The 15,143-nt window shown below is 45.3% G+C and overlaps 1 protein-coding gene across 1 annotated transcript in view; it reads right to left on the minus strand.

The window, feature by feature from the left end:
* Positions 1 to 361: 361 nt before the first annotated feature.
* Rnf144b (ring finger protein 144B) overlaps positions 362 to 15,143 on the minus strand; it is a 55,603-nt gene continuing 40,821 nt past the window's right edge. The window contains exons 4-7 of the mRNA XM_059262990.1: positions 10,748 to 10,943; positions 8,763 to 8,907; positions 3,680 to 3,769; positions 362 to 2,275 (exon numbers count right to left, since the gene is read on the minus strand). Of these exons, the coding sequence (XP_059118973.1) occupies positions 2,135 to 2,275; positions 3,680 to 3,769; positions 8,763 to 8,907; positions 10,748 to 10,943 (572 nt within the window). The 3' untranslated portion in view covers positions 362 to 2,134. The remainder of the gene's footprint in view (positions 2,276 to 3,679; positions 3,770 to 8,762; positions 8,908 to 10,747; positions 10,944 to 15,143) is intronic.

Here is a 15,143-nt window from a genome sequence, read left to right on the forward strand (position 1 = left end):
CTTGCTACAAAAATCCAATTTCAGGCAGTTGAGTTCCTGTAATCCCCTGAGCTATAACAAAAGCCCGTCACCTCAAGGGAGGCAGCTGACTATGTCTGTGTAAGCTAACCACTCAGAGAGATGTACATTTATGTTTGGACTAATATGAAATATCCTTTCAGAAGAGAGGGGTTTTTTTTGTTGTTGTTGTTGTTGTTGTTTGTTCTTTCTGAAGGGCTTAGACATTCAATGGAAAATAGAGCCGATTTATATGATGACATTTCTAATAAATGATTAAAATGATTTAGGCTGGTTGCCATTCAGAAGTTTTCCCGAGTTCTATGTTTTACACAAACCAGTGAATAAAAAAGTAGACAGCCAATGAATGTACTATACATATATTAGATATTAATACATGTGTGTGAATTAAAGGTCCTTGAATATATACATCCCCACTTAGGATACATTCCACTGCAGAGGCAAGGCATCAATCTTTGATCATAGATCCAGGATAGCAGCAGTTTAACAATCTAGTAACCACGTTACCATGGAAAAAGGAATAGGCCCTGAATAATCTCCCTGCCTTCAGAAGTCTCCGTTAACACGGAACACACACTGGTCTTGAGAAGCACCGGGCTGCATTGCTAATGGCAACTGTATAATCCTCTCCCTGGAGAAAACATGTTCGTCTTTTCAAAATCTGTTTGTGACTGATGGTATAATGGTCAGGATGAGTCACACTGAGATGACACAAATCCAAACTACTGAAGACACATGACATACTTCCACTTGATTTCTTCTTGTCATTTTATCAGTTTCTTGAGGACACAGAAAGCACTCAGATTGTCTGAACGGCTCCCAGGAGAACGATACTAAATTAGGCTGAGCAAAGAGCTGCTCTAAATTGTGTCTGAAAGTATGTAAATAACCTGATTATCACTTTACAGACAACATAAAATTGCACTAGGCATTGTTTTAAAAGATTTGTTTTTAAACCTACCCTCCTGGGTAAGTTATGAACTTAACAGTAAAAATTCACATGTGTACTAAGCAAAAAAAAAAAAAAAAAAAAAAAAGTTTATGCAGACAGATAAATCATTTAGCCATAGAAAGGAACAAGGTATTTTAACTAATCTTACTTTGTGTCATCTGTTGAACACCTCCATGCATGCTTAGGGGGAGTCACATGAATTCTATATGGATGGATGGATGGATCAACAGCTCGATGGATCGATGGATGGACTATAATGTGTACTGCTGATGTACACTTTCTGGTCCAACTCCTAATCTGTTGGGAATATGACCACAGAGCCCAAGAAAGGACCCTGCTGCCTACGACAAAGGCTTTGAAGCTTTCCCACTCACAGCCCATCTAAAACACTTTTATAGGCCACAGCTGCAGGCTGTGAGCGGTGAACTGTTACCTAAGAAGAATAGCATCCTGCCAAACAACAGACACTAAATTAGGCCATGTTGTTTTACATGTTACAACCTTTTCCTGGGAAGGGACAACTCCCTCTGAACAGCAGTTTCTCCTGCCTGAAGATGAGATCACACAGGGAGAGAGCTATTATGTTTCTGCCAAGTCACTGTGGGAACGCTGAAGATGTGCTCACAGTAGCCGGCACGGGCATGCCAGCCAGGGCATCGACTCCTGAGATAAGTGGCCAGTTCTATTGCTCATAGAATTTCTTATTATGCAGTCTTATCCTTCCCCTCTGACTCTGGGTTTCTGCCATGTGTCTCGTGGCAGTGGAATCAACACAGACTTTTGCTCAGTCTGCAAAGCCACCAAGCACAGCAATGCCATTAGTACACTGAATGTTCACCCAGGCTCCTTAGGTTTGCATGGAAGATGAGAAGCCTGGTGAGATCCTTTGGATGGCAAGATGGCAATGTGTTAAGAGTCTCCCAAGCAATAGCAAAGCTCCCAGAGTGCTCCACAGACACAGCCTGGGTTGAGAGCTGCTTCTTGATACACAGGAACACTCACACCCAGGACTTGGCCTTTTCCAACACCGAATGCTATCAGGCAAGTTCAGAGTCTGGACACAGAGGCACTTCCAAAGTTTGGCAAGGAGAAGGAGGCAAGGTCGCTAAGTGGGGCTTTATCGCTGCACTGTCTCATGTAACCCAGATGTCTGTGCAGGTAACTTTAGGTTGTGGATGGATCGTGCTTTTTCTTCTTGCCTCGACAGGACTTGCAGACACAACAGATTATACATGGAGAGGCCAGGAGGAGCAGGGGTGAAGTCACCAGGGCGATGACGCCTAATCCCACAAGGATCCCTACCACCTGCAAATGGAGAGAAAACCCTAGTTTAGCAGTTACATCATCTTAGATGTGTACATGTCCCCAAGCGTAACAGCCTTTATGGTGTGAATGCTTGTGTCCCCCTTCCAAATCCCTATGTTGAAACCCTACTACTCAGTGTGATGGCATTTGGAGAGGGGAACCCTAGCTGAGACTCTGGAGCCTTAGTGACACTAGGGAGCTCAGGAGCTTGCCTCCGTTCTCAGTTTTCTACCATAGGTGAACATAGCAAGAACACTACCATCTGTGAGCCAGGAAGAGCACAGTGAATGTAACGCCTCATTGCCAACATGTCTAGATTTAGAATCATCCAAGAGACACACCTCTGGATGTATTTGTGTGGACATTTCCAGACAGGATCAACTGAGAAGGGAATGTGTGATGCCATCCCATGGGCTGGGCATCGGATTGAATAACAAAAAGTAAAACAGAAGAAAGCCTGATGAATGTTAATATTCCCCTCCCCCTGGTCCTTGTTCATAGCATTGCTGAGATATGAGGAGTCCCAGCCTCAGGTTCTTACCACTGTGAACTCTGCCATGTCCTCCCCACCATGATAGACTGTCTCCCTTTAAACCATGAGCTAAATCGAACTCTCACTCCTTCAAGTCCTAAGACAAGCAGCTAACATCCTCAGCAGAACCTGCCCATGTTGATACCTGAACCTCAGACTTCCAGCACCCAGAACCAGGAAGAGGCAATCTTTGCTGTTCCAGTCACCTAGTCTATGATAATCTGCTAGATGAATGACTAGGATACCGTCTCGGGCACATTTAGTGATGTTCTCAACCGGACACAAACTACAAAGCTACATGGGACTAAATCGAGGGTGAGAACCAACAGAAGCCTAACTCAAGCTTAACTGTTAACTCCCAACCCTGAACTGTGGGTGTTGGCCTGTTCTCTATCAGGGCTTCCCCAACAGTTTCATAGGAACATTATGATGATTGTTAGGATATGAGCATTGGTTTCCTCAAAGGGAGCGTAGCCTTTGATAAACACAAAACACTATTAAAAAACAAACCACAGCTCCCTTTGAACCTGCCACATAAATACACAATGGCATGTACAGAGGGAACTGAAGCCCAGAAGGAGCCCATGGTATTGCAGAACTCTCCTCTGATGGCTGATGGGCTCTCACTGCTTGCAGGAAACTCCTCCCATGTTTTGCAAGAGCAAAGAACATGGGTATTCACTTGGCTGGTCACTCCACTGCTCAGCCCTCTGGTGCCTCTGTCCCTCAATAATTGTGTTCTTGAATTAACTTCAGGCAGCTGCTCCATTGTTCTCTCTCTCCTTGTACCGGAACCTCCCAAGAGGGCATGGGAAAGCAAGGAAGCAACCCTAAGTCCAAGGCATCTCATGCTTCCTTAAGGAGGAGGGTACCTGTGTTCGGTTCCACATTACCGATGCTCTCGAGTGGCCGAGCTTATTCCTGCATGGTCCTTTGTCATAGTGCCTAAGGAATATGTCATTCTGAAAAACAAAGAGAGGACTTTCAGTAAGCACACGATGTGGAGTTGAGAGGTGGATATAAAGTGCAGGGGTCACCTAACCTATGAATTACTTCCCCTAGGAACTCCACGCCCATCTTCAGCATAGCTTACAGTTCTGCAAATCACCAAGGAAATAAACCATAATGAAATCTTGGTTGAGACAACAGAAAAAGGAATGGCCTAATCAACCATCTCAGACAGGTAACCGACAGAGGTGTACACCACGGAACGTGAGAACCATAAGCCAGGAGCATACCTGGTGTGAGAAATGCCATCAGCAGAGAGAACGACAGGGAAGCAGAAGCCAGTCACAAGATACTAAGAAAGTAATGCTGTGGGATGTTCTGTATGTCAAGTGTGTTGCTGATTGGTTAATAAATAAATCACTGATTGGCCAGTGGCCAGGCAGGAAGTATAGGCGGGACAAGGAGGAGAATAAAGCTGGGAAGTGGAAGGCTGAGTCAGAGACACTGCCAGCCGCCACGATGACAAACAGCATGTGAAGATGTCGGTAAGCCACGAGCCACGTGGCAAGGTATAGATTTACAGAAATGGATTAATTTAAGCTGTAAGAACAGTTAGCAAGAAGCCTGCCACGGCCATACAGTTTGTAAGCAATATAAGTCTCTGTGTTTACTTGGTCGGGTCTGAGCGGCTGTGGGACTGGCAGGTGAGAGAGATTTGCCCTGACCGTGGGCCAGGCAGGAAAACTCTAGCTACAAAGTAATGAACCAAATGAGGAAGCAGGGAAACAGGGTCTTGAATGAGGGGAAAGCTACAGAGCAGAAAGAAGACAGTGGTTTTGCCAAGAGAAATAACTCAGAGATGGATTTGGGAGGGTGGATAAAGACTACAGTTTGGACATGCTGAACTTGACATCCAAGCAATACATCCAAAGGCAGCTCATTACTTATACCTGGTCTTTGAAGGAGAGACTTGGATATTAGAGACACTTTCAAAGTTATACATAAAATGAAAAAAAAATCACAGAAGTTAATGAGATTATCTAGAGGAGAAGTGGACTAAGAAGCACATTTGTTCAGAGAAGACACTCATGAATAGGTGAGGGGTCTGGAAAGGAAACTGAGGTACAGCTAGAGAAGCAAGGTCAGAAGAGAGGGCAAGTGGCCAAGATGCCAAATGCAGAGAGAACCTGGGAAAGCTAAGGATGTCGGGTTTTCCTAGGAGGAAATCATGCAAAACCTTGGAAAGAGTACAGCCAGGGTATGGCCGTGTGGCTACTTGCATGGCTTGTGCTGACTGGAGGAGGCAGATGTCCGCAGCAAGAGGTGGCTGGGCTCTCTGGAAGCTTGGCTTCTGAATAGAGAGCATAGACAGTCAGCTCGAGGAGACTGGCTCATCTCTAAACGGACACAGCGGACAGAATAGAATGGTAAAGGAGTGGAATAGCAGCTGAGGTCACATGGAGAGAAAAGAGGACTCAAGGAGACAGGTCTGGGAGGCTCCGTCTCAGCCTCTGACGTGCCAGGGATGGAGATGAAGGCGGGAGAAAACGCAATGCCCAGCACACACAGTCTCAGGCTTGGGCTTTAGAAAATCCTCCTTTGTCCCAGGTTCTCCATTTTCCCACAAACACATCAACACTGTGTGGCATAGAATACTGCCCTGCAGAAAAGCATCTTCATCCCAAGCCAATGCCCTCATCTAAATCAGAGAAAGCAAGATCCCAAGACACAGTCGAAAAAGCATGCTTTAGCATCTGAAGGCCATGTGTTCAGACATTTAACATCTGTCCCGTTTCATCTCGGGGGCCCACACAACACAAGTGTCTGAACAGAGTGTTCTCCACAACGCCATCCCCCAGACTTACTCCAGCCAAAGGATGGAGATCTGGTGCACACATTGAGTCCCTTACATTCTTGTCTCCTAAAGAGAACTGCCTGGACTCAGGTGCTTTGTGGAGAGAAACCCAGATTATGGAGAAAGCCCTAGGATCTCTTTTTACTGTGTAAACACCACACACACTTGCCATCTGAAAGACTATGTTAAAACAAAGTTATTCAAAGTGGAAACCATGTGTGAGCTGTTTATATTCTTTCATCTACAACATCCACCTTCAACTCTTCAATCTAATGCACTTCCTTAAAAAACACCAAGCTAACAGAGATGCTTCCTCACGGTGTCCTCAACAGCTTACCTAGTTTTCAGTTGAAGTGCCAGCAGGCATCCATTAATGACACCTTCTTTCCTGGCACTGCTTTGTAGACTTTAGCACTGAACAAACTGCTAGTTGGATGAGACCCAACTGTACAGCAAAAACAAGAACTGACGAAAAGACGCCCGTGTAGTGTGTACTGTTTCATGTCACTTGCTACCAGTCATCAGAGGAGGGAGTCCCAACTGAGAAAAGGCCTCCATAAGATCCAGCTATAGGCAAGCCTGAGGGGCATTTTCTTAATTAGTGATTGATGGGGGAAAGCCCAGCCCCCTGTGGGTGGTTCCTCTCTTGGGATGGTGATCTTGGGTTCTGTATGAAAGCAGGTGGAACAAGCCATGAGGAACAAGTCAGTAAGCAGCACCCCTCCATGGTTTCTGCATCAGCTCTTACCTCCAGGTCCCTGCCCTGCCTGAGTTCCCGTCCTGACTTCCTTTGATAATGAACTGTGATGTGGAAGTGTAAGCCAAATGAACCTTTTCCTCCCTAAGTTTCTTTGGTCATAGTGTTTCATTACAGCAATAGTAACCTTAACTAAGACATGCATGACTGAAGTCTGACACCAACATGGACATACATTATAACTTCAAATCGCCCTGACAGGAGTAGCCTAAACAGTTTATACCACCTCAAACTTTAAAAGATTGGAGTTGAAGTCCACCCTTCTCAGCCACCCTTCCCACAGCTGAGGTCACTGCATCTTGGCACAGGACTGAATGAAAATGCTAGCTGACTTTGAGAAGATACATTATTGGGTAGTGAGGAAGAACAATGATCAGAGAAGGCCCAGAATCTAGTGTCAAGGCATCAGTACTCCCTGTCACAATGACACACAAGGCAGCAGTACTCCCTGTCACAGACACACAAGGCGTCAGTACTTCCTGTCACAATGACACACAAGGCAGCAGTACTCCCTGTCACAATGACACACAAGGCAGCAGTACTTCCTGTCACAGAAACACAAGGCAGCAATACTTCCTGTCACAGACACACAAGGCAGCAGTACTCCTTGTCACGGACACACAAGGCAGCAGTACTTCCTGTCACAGACACACAAGGCAGCAGTACTTCTTGTCACAGACACACAAGGCAGCAGTACTTCCTGTCACAGACACACAAGGCAGCAGTACTTCCTGTCACAGACACACAAGGCAGCAGTACTCCTTGTCACGGACACACAAGGCAGCAGTACTTCTTGTCACAGACACACAAGGCAGCAGTACTTCCTGTCACAGACACACAAGGCATCAGTACTTCCTGTCACACAGACACACAAGGCAGCAGTACTCCCTGTCACAGACACACAAGGCGTCAGTACTTCCTGTCACAGACACACAAGGCGTCAGTACTTCCTGTCACACAGACACACAAGGCAGCAGTACTTCCTGTCACAGACACACAAGGCAGCAGTACTTCCTGTCACAGACACACAAGGCGTCAGTACTTCCTGTCACAGACACACAAGGCAGCAGTACTTCCTGTCACAGACACACAAGGCAGCAGTACTTCCTGTCACAGACACACAAGGCGTCAGTACTTCCTGTCACAGACACACAAGGCAGCAGTACTTCCTGTCACAGACACACAAGGCAGCAGAACTCCCTGTCACAGACACACAAGGCAGCAGTACTTCCTGTCACAGACACACAAGGCAGCAGTACTTCCTGTCACAGACACACAAGGCAGCAGTACTCCCTGTCACAGACACACAAGGCAGCAGTACTTCTTGTCACAGACACACAAGGCAGCAGTACTCCTTGTCACGGACACACAAGGCAGCAATACTTCCTGTCACAGACACACAAGGCAGCAGTACTCCCTGTCACACCACCACAACAGACATTGGGACAGGAGACAGCGGTTTTCCTGACTGCAGTACACAGACTGCCCTCAAAGATGCTCATGGCTGAGTCTCCAGAGACATGTCTGCATGTATAACTATGTGAAGGACCGTGACCTGGGGGAGATTATCCTTTGTGATACAAATGTGTCCAATCTCATTTCATGGGTCTTTACAGGGAGGAAATCCTTTTTGGCTGTGGTCAGTGGCAATGAGAACCATGAAAGGGTCAGAGAGACAGGATGTTACTGCCTTTGGAGATGATAGGGAAACGGGATCACAAGTCTAGCAATGCAAGCAACCCTCTCTCTAGAAGATAGAAAGGCAAAGAACTGGATTCTCATCTAGAGACTCCAGACAGCAGTGCAGCCTTGTCAATATCCTAATTCCAGTGAGATACACGTTACACTTTAGTGTACAGACGTAGAAAATAATTCTGTGCTGTTTTAAGCCACAAAGTTTGTGATCATTTGTTACAACAGCAATATAAAACAAACGCACTCACAGGTATTTACATGATAGAGGTAATTTCCTCCAAGGCACAAAATGCCCTTAAACAAAAGAATGTCTTGAAAGCTGAAGCAGCACATGTAGGGCAACACAAAGAGGTTTCACAGTGTCTGAAAGGGCAATGGGGCTGGGACTCAGTGGGACAGTGCTCGCCTGGCATGCACAATGTCTGGGTCCAGTACCCAGCACCATGGAACAGATGAAGCCGAAGGGAAAGAGGAAGTGAGCGGGAAAAGGCAGGAGGAGGGAAGAAGGAAGACGGGAAGTAAAGGAGGACAGATATAAGGTATCAGGCTTAGGAAACCTCACTAAGAAAACCAAATTCCTTTTGCACGATAGTGAGAGAGAGGCTCCACTCCACGTGTGACAGGGAAGGACCGCAGGGCCCCGACCGTGGCACAGACACAGCAAAGGGCAAAGGCTGAGCCTCCTCCAAGGAGAACTTACGTCCAGGTTTTGCAGGCAGTACCAACAGAACGTGTGTTTACAGTTCTTACACATCATCTGAGCGCAACCTTCATTGCGCTCAATGTAAATCCGACAAACTGGGCATTGCTTAATGGGGGCGTCTGCTTCCGTCCCAAAGAGGGCCCTAAAACAAAACAGACAAGACATGTTCAGTCAGCGGTCTTAAGTGGATGGTCAATAAATCCTGTTGGCTGTGTTTAACTCACTTCCAAAGAGACGGGTGGGAGGAAAAATGGAAGACATGGATTATTAGTTGTTCAGATAGCTCAATAAGAAAAAAAATATTTATTTTGGCTCCTAATGAATTATATAATTACATTTTCCACAGCTGGTTGACTTTATTGCTTCGCCAAATTAATACTTCCTTCCTGGATCACACATTCTCTGAATAAGAAGTATGTGGAGGGAGTCAAACTGTGAGAACCTAACTCGGGATCCAAAAGGGATCAGTCTATGTAACGATCTGCTCGTTAAATAAGGGGAAGGAGGGATTCAGTTAGCGAGACTCAACGAGATGCCTACTGTTACCAAAAAGACCTCCTCCGAGCTGATGAATAGGCCAGTGTGTGACCTCAGCAGAAAGGGACTCAGGACTAAGCGGTTCAGGTTGTGTTAGGAGGGAGTCAGAACACTCCATTGACTGGGTATTAAAATCACCACCCAGCACACAGAGACATCACAATTTACAAAAGGTTGTCCAACCTCTGGTCAGATATGGTGCTGGAAATAACCTGATATAGTAGAGACAGTATTTCCATTTTAATATTCTTCTTTGGGCTGTTGAGATAGCTCAGCAGGGAAAGGTACTGATGGCCTGAGTTCAATCCCTGGGATCCACATGGTCAAAGGAAAAAACAAAAACAAAAAAACCAACTCTCACAACATGTCCTTTGACCTCCACACATGACAGCACAGGTCCACACGTGTGTACACACACACACACACACACACACACACACACACACACAAGTTAATGTAATAAAAACTTTAATGCCCCCTTTTCCCAATAGGGATACAGACTCAAAAGAGGCTTAGTGCCTTATATGAGGCCGCCCGGATGACATGAACAGTGTCAGAACTCAACTCATCCCTCTCCTCTGAGCCCTTTAAACTTACCTGGGGGGCTAACTACTGTGAAAACATTGCTTTAAATCTGATGGGGATGGCACATAGCCGCGTGTGTATCAGAGTTCTCTTCCCTCTGTGCTTGGCCTGATATTGAAGCACAGCACCACCGCCAGGCAGCGTGACTGTTCCTGAAGACCGGTTCTGCAGTCTGAGGGCACTGGGTGAGTAAGCCAACTGGCTGGGAACACTGGTGTTTTGTTCTTGCTCGAGCAGAACAGCCATAGCCTCAAGCGAAGCATGGGATCTAACACAAAGGTCTCTCACTCTGCTCCAGGCTGCTGCCATAAAAACCCTCCATACAAAACGGCACCCTTTGGTTGAATTGCTTCTTGACATAAAATCTCAGGCCTGGCACCACCTTTTCATAGCATAAAGTGTTAGGAAGGAATCTCTCCGTATTTTTTCAGCACTTAGGAAGACAGTCTGTCTGCATGTTCTGTAGGTTTGGCATACCCCAATGAGCTGGCCATTTAATCAGGTATGATCATACCTCTCTTATTTTGTAAACAGGAAGAATGGGCTACAGCGGTGATGGGTAAACATGATTTTTTAGGGAATAGCTATGTACAAGCCCTGACTTTCTACTGAAAACTAGAGCAATGAGTCTCTCTACCCAAAGGGAGTGAATGCGAACAAACTTAACATATCTGGAAGGTCCCCTTAGGATAAAGAGCTAGAATCCCCTTTAGACATACTGTTCTGGTTAGTGTCTGTTACCACCTTACTAATTCTTCTCAGGGTATTTCTACAGTGAATACCTAACTCCTTCCCAAAGCCACTGAGACAGTGTTTGAAAAGAACACTAGGAATAATCCCAAAGACACTTCACCCCTTACCCATGCTCTGGCACAATTGGCTGCTCTCTACAGGAAGCCTCCCCATGCCAAGGATCCTTGCAACATGAGCAGAATTTCAGGTGGCAGGAAGGGCATTCCACCATGACAGGCTTCCCTGGGTCTCCTGCTGCAATATGGCACACTGTCTGGCAGTCTGCAACAGGACACCAGGTTCGGAGGGGGTCCATGTGAACCTCTGAAACATAAAGAAGGAAACTGTGATGTATGGTGATATTTTAATTGTACTGAAATGTGATTTTATTTGCATGTTAATAAATAAAGTTGCCTGGGGGTCAGAGCTAATAGCAAGCCATAGCAGAAACTGGGCGGTGGTGGTGGTGCATGCCTTTAATCCCAGCACTTGGGAGGCAGAGCTAGGTGGATCTCTGAGTTCAATGATACAGCCAGCATGGAGACACATGCCTTTAATCTCAATACAAACCATAGAAGACCTGGAGGTCTGTACAGACAGGCAGTGATGAGGAGGTCATGTGGTTGGGTTTACAACCAATGAGAAGGCAGAATAGAAAGTCTATAAAAAAGACAAACAGACAGGAAGTAGGGCTCTTGCTGAAGAGGACAGCAGCAGCAGTGAAGGGTAAGGTTTTTAGCTCTGACCTCTTGGGCTTTCATCTCTGCATTGGCTCTGTGTTCCTTATTTAACAAGACCGTTCATCTACAGTGATAGGCTTTCTCTGATCCAAGGATTAAGCTTTCTCCCCTTCATTTATCATTTTTATGGAGCAACATGTATCACATCAGCAAGGGAGTGGCCATCTCCATGACCAACCGTCTTCATAATGGATCCAAGCCCACCACCCACCATCCAGAGCCTAAGGTCATCCCTGCCACCTTCTCAAGGTAGGAACTAATAGAGCAAGTCGCCACTGCCTTTATTAATAGGTATGCTATGGACTTTAACCAAAGACTACAACTTGCCTTTGAGCACTCAAAATGGGCAAAACCGCAAGTCTCTTCCATGATGAACTAGGTACCATCTTGGAGGAAAGGATGATGTGCAGAGCATCAAAGCAAGAGAACAAAGGTATTCTACACAGAAGAGTATGTGCTTTGGGCTCTGAGACACAGTTTATACAGCAGGGAACTGGAAACACAAGGATTCAAATAGTTTAGGATCAACCAGTATCTGGTGTGGCTTAGCAAGGAAGTCAGATTTAAGTAGTTTGCTGTCTTACCAGCGAACAAATTGGGGACTATTTATGAAGTGCCTATAAGCTCTTAAAACAAACAGGGACTTTCTCAGACTATAAAATGATAGCCATTATATGACAGTGGCTAGATCCACACAACACACAGGAAAAAGGGTAAGATTGGCAGGTGGATAGCCAGCCATCTGTTGAAGTATTTGTATGTCTTTCTTGTTTTCCCATTTCTTGAGCATTAACAGATTCCATCTCTCCATGGAATACACCCTATGATGAGGCTGATAGAGGGGACCAGTCGCCTTTCTTTCTCTGAATGATGTTCTTTACAAATTTCTTACTCATGATATTTCTCTCTTGAACCTCTGCGATTTACTCCAATCTATTATAATTACTTTAATCAGTTGTAATAATGGGAGAAGTTATGACATGTTTCTACCAACTTATTGTTTCAGGCATCCAAAGTGGTACAATGAAAGAAGAAATGATAAATGAGGGAACAATTACAGATTTTGATCTATTGCTATAAAGTAGCTTAAAACCCAGTGTGGCTGCTGCCCACAGTCCAACACAAACACTAGGAAAGAATCTGAGCCACAGGAAACAAGGATCTGAACTTTCCACCACCATGATAGGACATAAGGACCAGGCATGGGAGCATGGGAGCAGGGCAAGGGTGGCGGCATTAAAGCTCTCTACAGGGATACGTACAAGATGCAGCTTAGTTGAGTCTGTTGTTGTGCTAACAACCTGGTGAATTCAGACAAATGCAATTCCATGACAGCACGAGCTGGAACAATCTCAATGGGCCACCATCATAGAGAGGTCCTATTAGTTGCCGAGATGTCATCCTGTGGTCATGCTTGTACTTCCCCCATTAGCAGTCATGTTTGGGCTTTTCTTGGCTTGATGGCTTACTTGTTTCTTAGTAATGAGGATGAGACATACTCTGGGCAGCAGCCCTGCACTGAGCTGTACCCCAGTCTTCCTCTTTAAGGATGCCTTACAGAGCTTAACTATGACCTAAGGTGGATATCAGGAAATGGATTTCTAACTCTACCTAAAAGCAAAACTGGCCACTCTAGCCAATTCTCCCAGCTAACTCTCTCAATCCCCTCGCATCTCATCAAAATAAATACCTGTCTGCCATGACAGTCTGGATATTCTAGAGTTGTACTTTCCCAGACTGCCTACAGAGAGGGCTGGGCATGGGACATGATTCCAACCAATGGGAAGGTAAGGAGAGACCCACCATAGGGCTTCTAATCTAGGACAAGACCTGGTTCCCAATACTGTTAATCTGCCTTCTTTTGTCCACAGGTATGTGAAGTTATGAAACTGGGACAAGCATAAGGAATGCTGAGGAAAAGTTAAATGGTTTAAGAAATTTGAGCTGCTAAATAAGAGCCATCACTGCCCACCTAAGGACTTCCTGTACATGAAGTAGGAAGATGCCCTTGTTGGTTAAGCCATTTTCAGACTTTCCATTCCTTGTAGCTGAAAGCACATTAACTGATAAGGCTACTTCTAGTAACAGTGAGTAAATAATCACACAAAATAGGGCTGTTCCTCCCACAGGGCAGATTTTACTGAGAGGATTAAAGGACCGTGTCTGAGATGACCTTTGAAGTTTTTCTATACCAATAGTTTTATCTGTATGCACAGCCCATGAGAATTATACAAGTAAATAGAAACAAATCTATATACATTATTCTGTAGAAACCTCATGCACCATAACACAAATTCATATACTGTTTTTAAAAAGTTAATACATTCTGTCAGAAATGAAGAGTTTTATATAGTTGAACAGACAAATAATACATATTCATGTAGTTGAGCATTGTTTATATTTTTTTAAATATAGAACAAATTTATAAATTAATAATAGATGTGTTCAATGAAAAGACCAGTTTACAGAATAGTATAAATGAGCAATATTTATAAAACTATGTATATAGAGACGTATTTCAACTGCTTCCAGTAGACTCTTGAAGGAAACAGCTTTCCATGAAATGAAAGGCCAAGGGTTAGGTGAAAAGGCACAGACTTTCTTTATTGTCAATGTGAATTTTTAAAATTACACTTATGTATTGTGTATTGTGATTGTGTACATGCCACAGTGAGCATGACTTCAGAGGATGACGTGTTGAAGCTGGTCCTTTCCTTCTGCCATGTGAGGCCCAGGGATTGAACGCAGCAGGTCTTCAGGCATGGTGGAAGCGCCTTTACCCACCGAGCATCTCACTGGCCTGTGTGATTTTTTTTTAAGGCACAAATGCCACTTGTGTAATTTTTAAAATTGGTTTTTAAAGCTATTTTCTGAAGCCAGGCATAGTGGCTCACACTTGTAACCCCAGCACTCAGGAGGGAGGTGCCACTCAGAAGGGCGACAGCCATTTTCCTAGTAAAGACTAGTTATTACACCTTCTAGAACTCTGCTCTTGATAACTATCACCCATTTTACTTCCTATGTCATCCTACCTAACATATCTCCCTGACTGTTCTGAAGTAAAAGGTTTGCTGAAAGTACCTTAATAAACTGCCCCCTCAAAGTCACCAGCAAAATCCCTCTGGGTGTACTCCCAAGTGTCCCTGGATTGTCTCTAGCTAACGTCCCACCTTCCATGTCCCATGGCTTAGGCTCTGTCTTCTCACTCTTTTTGCCCACTAATCTCCTTTCTCCTGTGCTACTAATACTGCTCTTGACTAGCATCCCTGGGTGTTGTCCACACTCCTGACTAATACCCCTGGATGCTGTCCACACTCTTGACTGGCATCCCTGGGTGTTGTCCACACTCTTGACTGGCATCCCTGGGTGTTGTCCATACTCTTGACTAGCACCCCTGGGTGTTGTCCACACTCTTGACTAGTACCCCTGGGTGCTGTCCACACTCTTGACTAGTACCCTTGGGTGTTGTCCACACTCTTGACTAGCATCCCTGGATGCTGTCCACACTCTTGACTAGCATCCCTGGATGCTGTCCACACTCTTGACTAGCATCCCTGGATGCTGTCCACACTCTTGACTAGCATCCCTGGGTGTTGTCCACACTCTTGACTAGCATCCCTGGGTGTTGTCCACACTCTTGACTAGCACCCCGGGTGTTGTCCACACTCTTGACTGGCATCCCTGGGTGTTGTCCACACTCTTGACTAGCATCCCTGGGTGTTGTCCACACTCTTGACTGGCACCCCTGGGTGTTGTCCACACTCTTGACTAGTACTCCTGGGTG

The sequence above is a fragment of the Peromyscus eremicus genome, chromosome 5 (genome assembly GCF_949786415.1).
Source record: "Peromyscus eremicus chromosome 5, PerEre_H2_v1, whole genome shotgun sequence".
NCBI lineage: Eukaryota > Metazoa > Chordata > Mammalia > Rodentia > Cricetidae > Peromyscus > Peromyscus eremicus.